The sequence below is a fragment of the Corythoichthys intestinalis genome, chromosome 9, assembly GCF_030265065.1.
Source record: "Corythoichthys intestinalis isolate RoL2023-P3 chromosome 9, ASM3026506v1, whole genome shotgun sequence".
Taxonomy (NCBI): Eukaryota; Metazoa; Chordata; class Actinopteri; order Syngnathiformes; family Syngnathidae; genus Corythoichthys; species Corythoichthys intestinalis.
Genome location: NC_080403.1, coordinates 5,640,097 through 5,655,415, shown reverse-complemented (window position 1 = coordinate 5,655,415; position 15,319 = coordinate 5,640,097). Strand labels below are relative to the sequence as shown.

Sequence of the window (15,319 nt, the reverse complement as noted above, 5' to 3'; positions counted from 1 at the left end):
AACATGAGCGTGGTGTGCACGTCCATGAACTCGCTTGAGAATACAGCCGTAGAATGTCTACGATCTCGATGGTCCTCCTCCGACCTCCGTTCGCCAGTCTTTATAAGTTAAGGTGACAATTATTATGATTGTAAGATCGCAAAAAAATATATTGCCAAAATAAAAGGTTTTTAAAGATTTATTTCAGAACTTATGCAACACAACATGCTTACTGTCCCCTGCAGCTGAACATGAAAAGTGAAATTAAAAAGTCTTCTCTCACTCTGTCACATCAGCCACGGTGCGTTCAGGTAAACCATGCAAAACACGTTCGCCCCATTAGAACCTGATTCATTAAATTATCAAAGGTATTGTTATTATTACTATTATTATATTATTATTCCTATTTAATTAATAATTTATTTGTTTTGCTCAGTGTAATTGCTATTTGCAATAGTACCAGCAGTATTTATTAAGGATTTAGTGTAGGTTTTCGGGCTGAGAAACGAATGAATGAAATTATAATGTTATCTTATGAGAAAAACCTGCTCAGCATACAACCATTTCGACTCACTAAGAAGTGTCCTGGAATGAATTAACTTCATATGTAGAGGTACCACTGTGTTAATTTTGGGTGAAGTCGTCCATAGCAGCCCCAGCGTACCAACTCTCGCAATAACAGTGGGATGTCCCAGCAACTAGCGCAAATGAAGCACAAACGAATGGCACCCCCTGTGGGTCCATTTTGCAATAAATGGGGGGCTGCGTGTCATGTCATCACGTCATCACTCGAAATTAATATATCAAGCCCCCCATTTACTGCAAAATGGACCCCAAGCGGTACCGTTTGTTTGTCCTACGTTTGCGCTAAATGTTGGGACACCCGTCTATTATTGAGAGAGTTGGTACATTCCAACAGCTGCGAGAGTTGGGTACAAAAAAGTTGCAAGTGAACTCATCACTCGAAATTAATATCTCAATATCTATTAAAACAATAGCAGAACATACAAAAAATTTTATAGCACAAACGTATCATGAATGAATGGCACCATTTCAGGTCCATTTCATCATCACTTGAAATTAATAAAATATTTACAGTTTCAACAATTGACACCATTTTTAGCCATTTTTTAATCAAAATGGGGGGCTGATTGACCTCAGATTAACCTTTAAAATGGTAAACAAATAATATTGTCAATATCTAAAATCATAGCAGCACAAATGAAACTTTTTACAGCACAAACGATTGGCATAGTTTTATGTACATCTGACAGGGGGCCAACTTCATGGAGATTAAAAAAAAATAATAAATAAAAAAAATAAAAAAACAATTGCATTTTTCTGCAATGGTGCCCTGCTATGATATTCAAACACATCTTGTGGCCAAACAGTCGAGAATAGGTAACAGACATATTGATAAATTCTTCTTCTCCTACTCTATTCAAGGGGCCAACAAGTTTGACGAAGCAGCCAGTTACATTCAGACCAAGTTTGAGGACCTAAACAAGAAGAAGGACACCAAGGAAATCTACACCCACTTCACGTGTGCTACCGACACCAAGAACGTGCAGTTTGTCTTCGACGCGGTCACTGATGTCATCATCAAGAACAACCTGAAGGACTGTGGGCTTTTCTGAAGGTAAGATGGTTACAGGTGTGAATGGTCAATGACAATTTTAGAGGCCTGCATTTCTTCTTAAATACATACAGTGGAACATCTACTGTCCAAATAGGATTCAGAATGAATTATTTTTGGGAACCAGTACTGGTCCATGACGCATTTGCTACTGGGCCGCACAGAAATATTAAATAATTTATTAATGCCTGTGTATTCCACAGATATAATTATAAAACTGGACAGGCTGTCGTCACAGAAATCCTTTGGAGCTATGATAGCATCTATTATTTTATACCTACCGGTATATGCGCTTGGCCTCGATACTGAGGTTTGTTCCCGGAAATAATAAGCCCACACGCTAGCGAAGATGACTGAAAAACATACAACTTCAAAGAAAATGAAAACTTCTTTTAACAGACAATATCAAGAATCCTACATAAAATATGGGTTTGTCACAACAAGTGACTCTCTGGCACCAAGTCCGCTTTCCATAATATGTGGCCAAAACTAGCAAACGAGGCAATAAAGCCTACAATGTTGCTTCGACACATAGAGACTAAGCATCGTGGAATAAAGGATAAGCCTAGGGATTTTTTTAAAGAAAGTGTGAGCACGAAAGACAGAAACACTGACTGGGGGCCACCACATCAACAAAAGCCATTGCACGTGAGGCGGAATTATTGTGAATGTAAAGACGCCTAAATTCGTACCGAGTATATCAAGTCATAGGTCAAGAATTGTGATATGAATCGAATCGTAAATTTTTGTATAGTTATCTCTAGTGATGCACGATAATACATTTTTCAACCGATACCGATAACCGATAATTTCCTCCTCGTTCTAACCGATAACCGATCATGCCAAGCTGATAATTTATATTGCTCCTTTTTTCAACATCAAATGTGAACAAGTAGTAAATTCCAACATCTAAATAGAGACAGATTGTCTGACATTGTGTAATGGTAAACTTTTGGCAACAATTACTTACAAGCAAATACCTAAGTTGCACAAAAATGTGTTTAAAAGTAAGCCATTCCTAACATATAACATTACTACACTGCAAAAACACACCTCCTTAAAACTAGTTAAATTCCCTTGTTTTCAGTGTAAACCTATTAAAATTAAGTGAAATTATCTTATTATACTTAATCCTAGAAAATGAAGTCAGAAATGTTCAAAAATGTTCAAGAATAGGTATGATTCAAAAGATTATTTGAAAGCATTTTTTTCTTGATTTAAGTGAAAAATGATGATTTTTTTAGATGTATGGGCTTAATAAGAACAAATGGCAATATTTACTTCAAGTAAGTGGAAAAATCTGGAGCATTCATTTGTTAATTAGTCTTTAACACTCAAAACAAGATGGGGACAATTATTTGATTAGATTTAAGACGAATGATCTAATTAAGACGTCATAAATTTACAGCTGAATGCATGACTTTTTGTGAGTGGTTTGGTGCATGTTACAATTATCATCTAACCACTGTGCCGAAGCATGCTTACTTGACATCACTTGTCCAAATGTCCGTGATGAAACTCATGTAATCGGCATGTTTTTCACGAAGAATGGTGGTCGTATAAACTGCATTATTTTTTTATCCGGGGCTGGGGCTCTCTGGTCACTTCGGTAAAAAAAAAAAAAAAAAAAAAAGTTTCTCGTCCAACATCCCCTCCCGCCTGTGCCCTTCAGTCTGTCCGGCCGCCGTAGTGCACGATGAGTCGAACTGGAGATGAGTGGCGGCGGCAGCTACGTTCGTACCAGTGTTATATCCGCCCGCCCCGGCCGTCTCGCCGCAGCGTATTCGGGGCATGGCTCTGCAATCGGGCCACCTGCCCGCCCCGCTGGCGGCCTGCCGGACCGGCCAGAGCGGCGGGCTCCATCGGAAGTCGGCCACTTGTCGACTATCGGTCTCCTTGCCGGTGTTTAGCCTTAAATGGAGTTTACCACCAGCTCAGGGCTGCATTCCTACACAACCCGACTCCGGGAAGGGAAGGCTGCAGCGTCTCTCTATCGTCACAAGCCCCGTAGTTTAGCTTGTTTATGTGTGCTTAGCTGTAGCATTCGCGCTAGCAGCAGCCTCGTATTCGTTCCAAAAATCTTTGTGATGCAGTTTTAAATGGCCGCTGGGTTAATGGTGTTGAATGAAGACTTTCTTTCCACTTCAAGGAACTTCTGCAGTGCATGTTTTGCAGATGGCGAGAGCGACATTTGTTTACCACACGGAAAACAACCCCCGTTAGTGAGATCCGCCATAATGCCTCAACTCTGTTGTGTAACTCCGCCTCCTCTATGACGCCATACTCGTCAATCCCTCCCCCCAGGGGCTTCAGAGAGAGGAGGGCTTGAGGCGGCGGCAGTGGTGAAGTGGTCAAAACCGCTTCGTTTGCGCACATTTTGTGGCTAAACCAAGTATATAATTATCGGATTGCATTATCGGTTGAATTTTTGTTTATCTGGATTATCTGTGTGACGTCACCAGTATCGGCCGATAATTATCGGTAACCAATATTATCGTGCATCTTTCTAGTTATATCCCCTATGCCTGATCACAAACATAGCTGTAGGAAATATTATCACTTGGAAATTAATTTTAAGGTGCAGTCAACAATGCACTATGAACGCAGCCTGCTACTTTACATTACTGTATATACGAATTGGTCGATATAACTGCAAAAGCTGAAAAATAAGAATGAATGTGCTAAGTGTTCACTGTCAATATACAAATGCTATTTCTGTGTTTTGTGGCAGGACGGTGGTGTCTGCACACTGCATGAGACACTGCTTCAGCCATGTGATGATTACTGCTTTTCATAATGAAAACCATGACAGACATGATTCCTGAAAGAGGGGAAACCTTGAAAGAACTTCAACAATCAATATTTTGTTGTCACCTCCCCTTCTGTGTATTGTTGGTTCTGTATACAAAGTTGTCACACCTCTCCTCTCTTTTACAGTTCAAACCCCCTTTATGAATGTTTTAACGCCATCGTTGAATCAGAATAGTTTAGCAATCACTTGTGGAAAAGTTAGTAGGCTTTAAGTGATTTTTTTAAGCAACGAACATGCACAAAGAATACAGAATTTCTCCTCCATCAAGAGAATGATTGAAGTTGCCACTCACCGATTACTTGTTTTACAATGTTCAGTTTGCCTTGAGATTTATTAAAAGACAGTATGAAACAATATTTTATATTACATCAGTCATGTTAAAAACTAACTGTTTAGGCACATATGGGGAATGTGAATAAAAAAATAGTTTTTGTACAACATTTACAATCAATTATGATCACAGTATTCTTCTGCATGTCATTCCATTAAGTAGCCTGTGCCCACTCCCACTGTCTATTTCTGTCTATTACATCTGTACCACTTGTTTAATGCACTCAATACAATCTGTGAGGTTTTAAATGATATATGTTGCTAACCTTCTGTGGATTGTTGTGTACATTTTATTTCGTTCCAAGTCTATGGTTTTAACTTTGTTTGTGCCTTGATTTCTGTTTACATGTGTATTTTCACATTTGTTCTTCACGGTGTCAATTAGGGCTATTTCTACTCTGTATTCATGGCGGATGATGCATCCATCAAGACTTAAGATGCAGCACTTGTTTGTTGATGTTAACGCGGCAAATCAAGTCACTTGGTAAATGTAAATAATAAAAGTTTGGTCATGTGAGCTTCAACGCTACTGTGTTTTAGTTGTATTGCGTTCATTTTGTCAACACTTATATATTAGTCAAATTTCTCTTTTATCCCAGACAATAGTTATAGGTGGTTTAAATACCTGACATGTTTCGGCGAACACTTCCGCCTTCATCAGAGAGTCACTGGTGGTGGTGTGACGTGTCTTTATCAGCTGATGGACTGTGTTTTATCATCTTTCTATATAAACCACTACAAAAACAATAATGAATCTTGCTATGTCCACACATACAGTATGTAATGATGAGTTAAAAATAATAATTTTTAAAATCAGTATCCAGCATTCCACCAATTTATTTAAAATGTCTTTGATACGCTTGTTGTCATTCGATTATGCAGGCACATTTACTGTAATATTGAGGCTTGAGAGAGTTCGCTCTTATGAAAAAAACAATTACTTTGAATATTATTAATAAATGATTTTAAACATGTAAATGGCAAGTGCACATTCCTTTCTTTTTCAACAAGAGTTCATTCATTTGATTGCACTTCATGCAAAGTTTTTGACCTGTTAGCATACGCGGAGATTAAGGGGGGGTTATAACCCTCCCTGGTGGCTGAAAATGTCATTGCATGTCATTAACTTTCCAATATATTAATTTAAAATTAAGACATTGCCGGTAAAATGCTCTCTATAAAAGTTGTGAAGCAGTAAAGCACATAACAAAAATGAATGAAATGAACAAAAAAAGTATTTTCATAATGGGTCAAAATTATTTCTCAAACAGACCTTAGAGACAATTTGCTTTGCTTAGCCAAAACAAACCACCTGAGCACAGAAGACAGAAGATTAATATACGTAATTTTTGTCAAACCTAAGCTTTAAAAAGCGACAACACCTACTGAGCGAGAACCAAGGATTGAAGATATGGACCATGAAACCCCGGAGAGTGCTAAAATGGTGAGTGGAGTCTCAGTTTGTCCCACTAAAGACACTAATTGTACAACCATATTCAATGTACGACGATTTTGACCAAAAGCATAGCTGTCCTAAGCAGCCTGATTTAGATGGGGAAACAAAAACCGCGTATTTTCAATGTATAATTATAAATATTCCTGGCTGGAATATTCAGTCAAAAAGAATGCCGTCTCCTGTTCTGCCTGTCGCCATTTTCAACCTTACCACGGTGAGGATTCGTTTCGCAAGATTGTGAGTGACTGGAAAAACTTGGCATTAAATTGAATATCTCCGCGGAACGCAAAAAATCGGCGTCTACTTCTCCACAGAAAAACGCGCATGCTCACACATGCACGCACACCCCCACACACACACATACAGTGCCTTGCAAAAGTATTCGGCCCCCTTGAACCTTGCAACCTTTCGTCACATTTCAGGCTTCGAACATAAAGATATAAAATTTTAATTTGTTGTCAAGAATCAACAACAAGTGGGACACAATCGTGAAGTGGAACAAAATTTATTGGATCATTTAAACTTTTTTAACAAATAAAAAACTGAAAAGTGGGGCGTGCAATACTATTCGGCCCCCTTGCGTTAATACTTTGTAGCGCCACCTTTTGCTCCAATTACAGCTGCAAGTCGCTTGGGGTATGTTTCTATCAGTTTTGCACATCGAGAGACTGACATTCTTGCCCATTCTTCCTTGCAAAACAGCTCGAGCTCAGTGAGGTTGGATGGAGAGTGTTTGGAAACAGCAGTCTTCAGCTCTTTCCACAGATTCTCGATTGGATTCAGGTCTGGGCTTTGACTTGGCCATTCTAACACCTGGATACGTTTATTTTGAACCATTCCATTGTAGATTTGGCTTTATGTTTTGGATCATTGTCCTGTTGGAAGATAAATCTCCGTCCCAGTCTCAGGTCTTGTGCAGACACCAACAGGTTTTCTTCCAGAATGTTCCTGTATTTGGCTGCATCCATCTTCCCGTCAATTTTAACCATCTTCCCTGTCCCTGCTGAAGAAAAGCAGGCCCAAACCATGATGCTGCCACCACCATGTTTGACAGTGGGGATGGTGTGTTCAGGGTGATGAGCTGTGTTGCTTTTACGCCAAACATATCGTTTTGCATTGTGGCCAAAAAGTTCAATTTTGGTTTCACCTGACCAGAGCACCTTCTTCCACATGTTTGGTGTGTCTCCCAGGTGGCTTGTGGCAAACTTTAAACGAGACTTTTTATGGATATCTTTGAGAAATGGCTTTCTTCTTGCCACTCTTCCATAAAGGCCAGATTTGTGCAGTGTACGACTGATTGTTGTCCTATGGACAGACTCTCCCACCTCAGCTGTAGATCTCTGCAGTTCATCCAGAGTCATCATGGGCCTCTTGGCTGCATCTCTGATCAGTTTTCTCCTTGTTTGAGAAGAAAGTTTGGAAGGAAAGCCGAGTCTTGGTAGATTTGCAGTGGTCTGATGTTCCTTCCATTTCAATATGATGGCTTGCACAGTGCTCCTTGAGATGTTTAAAGCTTGGGAAATCTTTTTGTATCCAAATCCGGCTTTAAACTTCTCCACAACAGTATCTCTGACCTGCCTGGTGTGTCCCTTGGTTTTCATAATGCTCTCTGCTTTTTAAACAGAACCCTGAGACTATCACAGAGCAGGTGCATTTATACGGAGACTTGATTACACACATTTGGATTCTATTTATCATCATCGGTCATTTAGGACAACATTGGATCATTCAGAGATCCTCACTGAACTTCTGGAGTGAGTTTGCTGCACTGAAAGTAAAGGGGCCGAATAATATTGCACGCTCCACTTTTCAGTTTTTTATTTGTTAAAAAAGTTTAAATTATCCAATAAATGTTATTCCACTTCACGATTGTGTCCCACTTGTTGTTGATTCTTGACAAAAAAATTACATTTCATATCTTTATGTTTGAAGCCTGAAATGTGGCGAAAGGTTGCAAGATTCAAGGGGGCCGAATACTTTTGCAAGGCACTGTAGCTGGGATGCCTGTATTTACGAGCATGGGCTAAGCTACTAACCAAGCATATACAGTATCTTGTAAGTTAATTTTATTGCTGACACTTTCGGGATTCAACATGTTTTTCCCCCACTGCCACAAAAGTCAAACTCCACTTTTAGTGCCTATGACTAATAAACCACTCGTCTTGTGATAAAGGAGTTACCTGCATCAGCCTAAGGTCTGTAACAAAAGGTGCAACGGTTTCTCACCTGCAAATTGAATAAAGTGTACCGCTGCCAAATGGCTTGTATGCAATCCCCAAACTGTGAAGCCAAACACTGAAGAATGGTTTTCATTAACGCATTTCAAAAAGAGTGCTTTTGTATTCAGAGACACTCAAAGGCTGTCACTATTTTCTCTTGATTATTTCCACATTTTATAATGGTTGAGACACAATGACTACAACATGTAACTCACACACCCTGAATCAACTCTGCTAAACTACAGACGCAAATGTTAAATTGTCTTTCTCATCGTTCTAAACCACTTGTTTTTTCTCCCCAAAACATCACACACAATTCTCTAGATTTGCTCCAATTTTCATGACACCGGTCACACTGTATTGCCATTACCAATCAGATATTTTTGCATAAAATGGCAACTGGCGAGCTCCTCTGTTTCTAAACAATGGATGCCAGCATTCTAGAGTCAGGGGAATGAGAGTAAGTGGACGGGTAGGAGGACAAGGACGGGGAACTTTGCTTGGGATGTGGACAGTGGTGGAATGTAACGAAGTAAAAGTACTTTGTTACTGTTTTTAGGTGCATTTTTGTGTATTTTTACTTAAGTATGAATATGAAGTGGTACTTTTTATTGTACAGCACATACCTGTACTTTTACTCCACTACTTTTCAAATGGTCGTCTGCGTTACGTTACCGTTGTTTTTTGAGGTTTTTTTTTTTTTCCTTATTATGAATTGATAGTTTCGTTTTCATCCCTTCGGCGCAATCGATAAGCCCCGTGAAACTATACGGGAATTGAGCACTAGAAGCAGCAACAGGAATACAAGCATGATTGGACAGGTGAACACGATATTGACCAACAGCGAGCAGCTCGCCTTCTGATGGGTGGGTGCTGCACACTCTTATTCAGTAGGTAGGGGTATGCACTGGACTATAGCAGTGTTTTTCAACTGGTGTGCTGCGGCACATTAGGCGCTGTGAGAGATTGTCAGGTGTGCCGTGAGAAATTATCCAATATCGCATTTTTTTTTTTTTTTTACATCGTCGGGCGGAGTTGCAGAAGGAAGGAAGGGCTAGGTAGAAGGTATCGGGTGTGTGCAAATGAGCGAGGTATTGCTCGTGTCGTGTTCAAGAACCGCTAAGATTTCAGCCACCTTGCTGTCCACGACAATCTGGACCCCAGCACGTCTACTGTACATCATTGGATTAGACTCATCAAGTGTCGATATACAAGTGTCCTTTCCATATGTGATGACCGTCAATCCTCCCCCTGTGCTTTATTCCAACACATTTTCGAGGACAGCAAGGTGGCCGATGGCTGGAAATCCGAGCAGTTCTTGAATGCGACACAAGCAACTCTCCAACAGTGCCATGGTGCCAAGCCACCTTAAACGTCATCTTCAAACGAAACACCCGTCGCTTCAAAACAGGTCGATTGACTATTTTGTTTGCCTTTGTGGAAACACAGAGGAACAGACAACTTTTTGGAAAAAAAAAAACTACAAAGGTAAATGAGAAAGCTATCAAAGCCAGTTACGTTTTTGCTGAACTTATTGCTATATTCAAAAAGTCCCACACTGTGGCAGAGAAATTAATTCTACCTGCCTGCAAAGTAATTATCAGCGAGATGATTGGCCCTGATGCGGTTAAAGACATTGCTGAAGTCCCCCTGTCTGATAATTCTGAGTTTTTCAAGCCTAACTGCGATAAAAAAAAATAAAAATAAAAACAGAGAGACAAAGAGCTGTTGAAGACGAGCTTTGTGTGCGTCCTTTTTCAATTCCAGCCAGGATATCGGCTTTGTGTTCATCTAAACAGGCTCAAGTCACACTGAGTTAGAATAAATATTGAGAAATTATTGGATAATTAAATATACTGTACAGGAAGTAATTTTGGAACATTTTTGGTTTGTGGTGTGCCACGACATTTTTTCTTATGTACAAACGTGCCGTGACTCAGACAAGGTTGAAAAACACTTTACTAGAGCGTGAATTATTACAGGAATAATTTAGGTGTGTGAAAAAATATCAAAATTGGGATATATCATGATTCTTCACAAAAGGTTATCGATATGCTCATGCCAAGAATCGAGATATCGTTTTAAAAAGGTGCCAAAGGGCGTTTGTTTGAAACCAGAGCATTCACAGTCACTCTTTCCGATTTTCGCGGTATTTACAGATCACTTTCTGTTTATCTTAAGGCATTACAGGTCACTTCCTGTTGACTTTGAGTCACTGCCTATTCATTCCCTGGTCACTTCATTTTCTGTAACCCAAAGGCAACAGGAAGTGACCCATAAAACGGGCAAACAAACGAACGTTCATTCGCCCGTAACCAGAGCATTTACAGTCACTCTTTCCGATTATTCGGGGCATTTGCAGATCACTTTCTGATCATTTTAGGGCATTTACAGGTCATTTCCTGTTCTGTAACCCAAAATCAAGAGAAAATGACCCATAAAATGTCCAAAAATCAACTGGAAGTGACCCTTAAAAGCCCCACAATGCCTGGCATTAACTGCCACTGATGGCCATAGAAGTGGGAGGGGTTCATTCGCTGCCACCCTCCCAGTTCAAATGGATTTGATGTCTACTAGTGATAAATTTACAGCAGAAGGATGACGATAGCTTCCTTTTTTGTTTATTAGTTGTTTTTTTTTTGTAGAATGATTTCCTGACCAATGTACAGTATCAATCATAGACTTCAAAATTACTTGACTGGTCACATTTGGCATTCACTGTGTAACGTCTTCCCGTAGGGTGCTGGACTAAACTCGCTTCATTTAGTAGTAATAGGTCGGAGTCAGCACATGCAGCGAGGAGTTAAGTCGGATTTTTTAAAAAGTACGAAAGCTGTACCACATACAAACAGAAAGGATTGTCTCAGGAGTGATTTGTTCAAGGATTCAAGGGTTCCATGCATGCATTTTGAAACGTTGTGGAAAAAAAACAATGGGAGGAATTAGCAGCCGCAGAATTGGCATTACACCTCACAATATTTACGTAAAATAACTGCCAACTGCCCTTTTTTTTTTGTTTTGTTTTTTTTAGCCTTAAACCAAGAATCGAGACTGTTTTATGTCCATGTCTATGAAGAATTCAGTGATTGAAGCATTTATTCACAAGAATTTTCAACGGAAAAAGCTCTATCTTTACACATGGAGGTGGCTAATTTTCATAACTGACTAGCCTCATAGTTAACAATATTTACACAAAATTAATGCTACCTTCACAGTTTTTTTGCTTTTAACGTATGAATCGAGAATGTTTTACGTCCATATCTATAAAGAATCCAGGGATGTAAGCATTTATTCACAAGAATCTTCAATGGAAAAAGCTCTGTTTTGCTGCGGCAGGGGCTAATTTTCGTAACTGACTAGCCTCATAGTTCGCAATATTTACAGAAACTGTTCAACCGTAGGCGATACAGGATTCACAGGACACTGACAAACAGATTCAGGGCTACTGTAGTTTCTTCCCCAGAGCCATCAATGCTTCTTGGATAGCAACACTACCTGCTTCAATCAATGCAATACCTGTAATTTTTGCTGATTATGTGCTATTGACATTTTTCCTGAAGTACTTCCACATGTCTGCAAGTAACTTCCATTTCAGTATTTCTCTATCCAAAACAACAGTGGAGCTGGAGTAATATTACTAATCAAATCCCTTAAAAAAGACAATTTGGAAATACCGCATCCATCTGCCATTATCACGACAGGGGAGGACAACATGTTCATGAAGGCCGATGTGGAACTAAGTTCGTGCCACCACAAAGACCAGGTTTTTTTGTAGCCATGTTGCCGCTGTGTTATGGAAGGTATGTTCTTCCTATCCCTGCATTTTCATGTGTCCGGTGCTCAAAAAATCCTAGTGCTAAAATCTTGCGCATGAAACGACTTGTTGACTTTGATATTGTTATTACGATGATGATTGTAATTATGATTATCTTTAACCCTTTAACACCGAACGTGTCGGCAGCGACGCGTTTACGCATATCGTCTTTGAAGCTTTGTCACGCTGTAATTACATCACCCACGTGCCGCTGGTTGGTCTCATTTGAAAGTGCAGAAGTTGACGTCCACACCAGTTTTTATTTGAAGTCAATCGGCCAAGAAAAACGGGAGATAATGTCATTTGAGTTTTATAGTTTTATTGCACTCATAAATATGCATTAAAACGCTGCATGGACCATGTATCCATCTCCATATTTCCATCATTTCTTGTCCTTTTTCAGAACCGAAAGCAGCACAAAAGACTACTTATCCCAAGAGTCGTTGTGATGTCAAGAAGGACGAACCGAATGTGATCATTTATAATAAATTTCCCAGCGAGGCGCCAACTATTGAAAGGGAGGCATGCGAAGCAAGCAACGGCCGGTTGGCTTGAGCGAGCGACTTTGAAACGTGCAGAATGAATCTAAAACTACATTTAGCACAAGCTAATGCATTATTTCATTAACTCAAGGAAGAAGATGAGTCGTATTTGTCGTTGTTCTCCTCTGATGAATCGGCATCTCGGCGAGTAGAAGTGACAGTAGCGTGCAAACGTCGAAAGAGTAAGCTGTGTGACGTTGTGTATGACGCAGCTCCGTGACCTGTTCAAGAAGAAGCTTTATTGAGTACGCAAAGAAAAAAAAAAAAAAACTTTATTGGGTCGCGTGCCTGAAAAATTTGAATTGAACTACTTGTCAGTATTTTTTAAAATACTTTTTTTCAATGTTATATATATTTTTTTCTTCACTATAATCTTTTCAATTTTTATGTAGATGTGTGTTCAAGAAGCTTGATTACATGTACGTATATACTTTTGATAAGGTGATGGGTACAACACCTAACTTCACAAAGAGATATCTTCCAAACCCTTTTTGTGTTAGATGATATATATAAATTTTTTTCTGACTATTTTGCACAATATATAACCTGTTTTGACTATAGTATGTGTAAAGGCCAAAAACGCCTATGACCATACCTGCTGTTTGTGTTGAATTGTCAAACATAAAACTATTCAATCTTATGTTTTTCTATTGAATGTTTATCCTAACAAGTTGAATAAATATTATCAAGCTTCAAAACGGTTGGTGGAGCATGTTTGGTTGTCAATGGGACGTCAACATTACAAATTTTGAAAAAAGATTTTAGGATTTTTTTGTCTTTTTGGGTCCAAAATGTGGATTATAATTGGTCAGTGAAGAAAACAACAGTTTAGACATGAAGTTCAAGGTGTCCTGAAAAAAGGGACCCAATTTGGCCATTGTAAACATTTTTTTCTTTGAAATATAAAGGCAACATCAAATGCATGCAAATTCGGCCAAAATAGGCTTAGGTGTTAAAGGGTTAATATTATTTACTACGACTACTGTATCTGCTGCTAGCCTGTTGCTAATCACTACGTGTAGACGGCAAAATTACGTTAACGCATATATGCAAGTGTTAAAAGTTTTTTGTTCGTTTGTTTACAGGTGGAAAATGCTGTTAGGAGACGGAAGACAAGTTGATGTGCCTCACATTCACAACAACAGTTACTGTATGTTGATGAACATATATCAAGACCACATGCGTTCTACTTTGATGATGGAAGGCACGACTCCTAGGGGCAGCCGGGAGGCAGGGGCTAGGACAGACGGTGGCTCGCCTCGTGGGGAGCGTCAGTGCGATCCCGAGATCCAACTACGAGCTCTTTAACTGCAGCAACTTTAAGAGACGCTATTGGAGCTGGAATTACCGAGGACAGTGGGAGAAAACCCGTCAAGAGGCCGCCGATGGTCTCCGTAATATCGGGTGAAAGTTTAGCGAGCCTCAGGAACTGTGCTGTGTGATATCACATTTTCGTATGCTAACTTTCTCGTAATTGTATAAATTGTGATTTATTGACCTGTTTTGACCTGTTGTTTTCACTCATTTTTTCATTGTACGCACTGCTAAGACGGAGAATAAAGGTTATTGGTTTGATTTTGTGTTTTACACTGAGCACATCAGCAGGGAAATCACTGTACGCTTCTGTAAAACTTCGAATGGTGTGCATTTGCTTTATTAATGGCCGTACACTAAATACGGGAGTTTAGGATTAATATACAGTGGGGCAAATAAGTATTTAGTCAATCACTAATTGTGCAAGTTCTCCCACTTGAAAATATTAGAGAGGCCTGTAATTGTCAATATGGTTAAACCTCAACCATGAGAGACAAAATGTGGAAAAAAAAAACAGAAAATCACATTGTTTGATTTTTAAAGAATTTATTTGCAAATCATGGTGGAAAATAAGTATTTGGTGAATACCAAAAGTTCATCTCAATACTTTGTTATGTACCCTTTGTTGGCAATAACAGAGGCCAAACGTTTTCTGTAACTCTTCACAAGCTTTTCACACACTATTGCTGGTATTTTGGCCCATTCCTCCATGCAGATATCCTCTAGAGCAGGGATGTTTTGGGGCTAAATAAATTCTTTAAAAATCAAATAATGTGATTTTCTGTCTGCCAAACACAATTTGCCTGCAACTAATGCTGATCATTTCTCAGAATTAGCAAAAGAAATGTTTCCTGACTCAAAGATTGTATCGGTAAGTTAATTTTATCAATTGACCTTTTTAATTTATAAGTGGACACACTAACGAACTATCTTCAAGTCAAACTGAATAGCGAGCTGAAGCACAGCCATCAAAAGACATGATAGAAATTGCCAAAAATGCTACATATATAACAAAAGTCACTGTTAATCATGATGTAGCTGAAGATATTCATTGTTCCTTGATTGCACCAGGTTATATGTGACAATATTACCAATGAATTCATATTATTTTAAAAATTGAGTTTTATTTTTGTTTCATATTGCACGCTATCTAATTTTTTTTAAGATTAGTCACTAATTTGTAAGGGCATACATCACTATTTGTAAGATTGCCAACA

The 15,319-nt window shown here is 39.1% G+C and overlaps 1 protein-coding gene across 1 annotated transcript in view; it reads left to right on the top strand.

The window, feature by feature from the left end:
- Nucleotides 1-5,666, top strand: part of LOC130921374 (guanine nucleotide-binding protein G(i) subunit alpha-2) — a 157,094-nt gene extending 151,428 nt beyond the window's left edge. The window contains exons 8-9 of the mRNA XM_057845197.1: nt 1,426-1,618; nt 4,347-5,666. Coding sequence (XP_057701180.1) covers nt 1,426-1,616 — 191 coding nt within the window. The 3' untranslated portion in view covers nt 1,617-1,618; nt 4,347-5,666. The remainder of the gene's footprint in view (nt 1-1,425; nt 1,619-4,346) is intronic.
- The last annotated feature ends 9,653 nt before the right edge of the window (nt 5,667-15,319 follow it).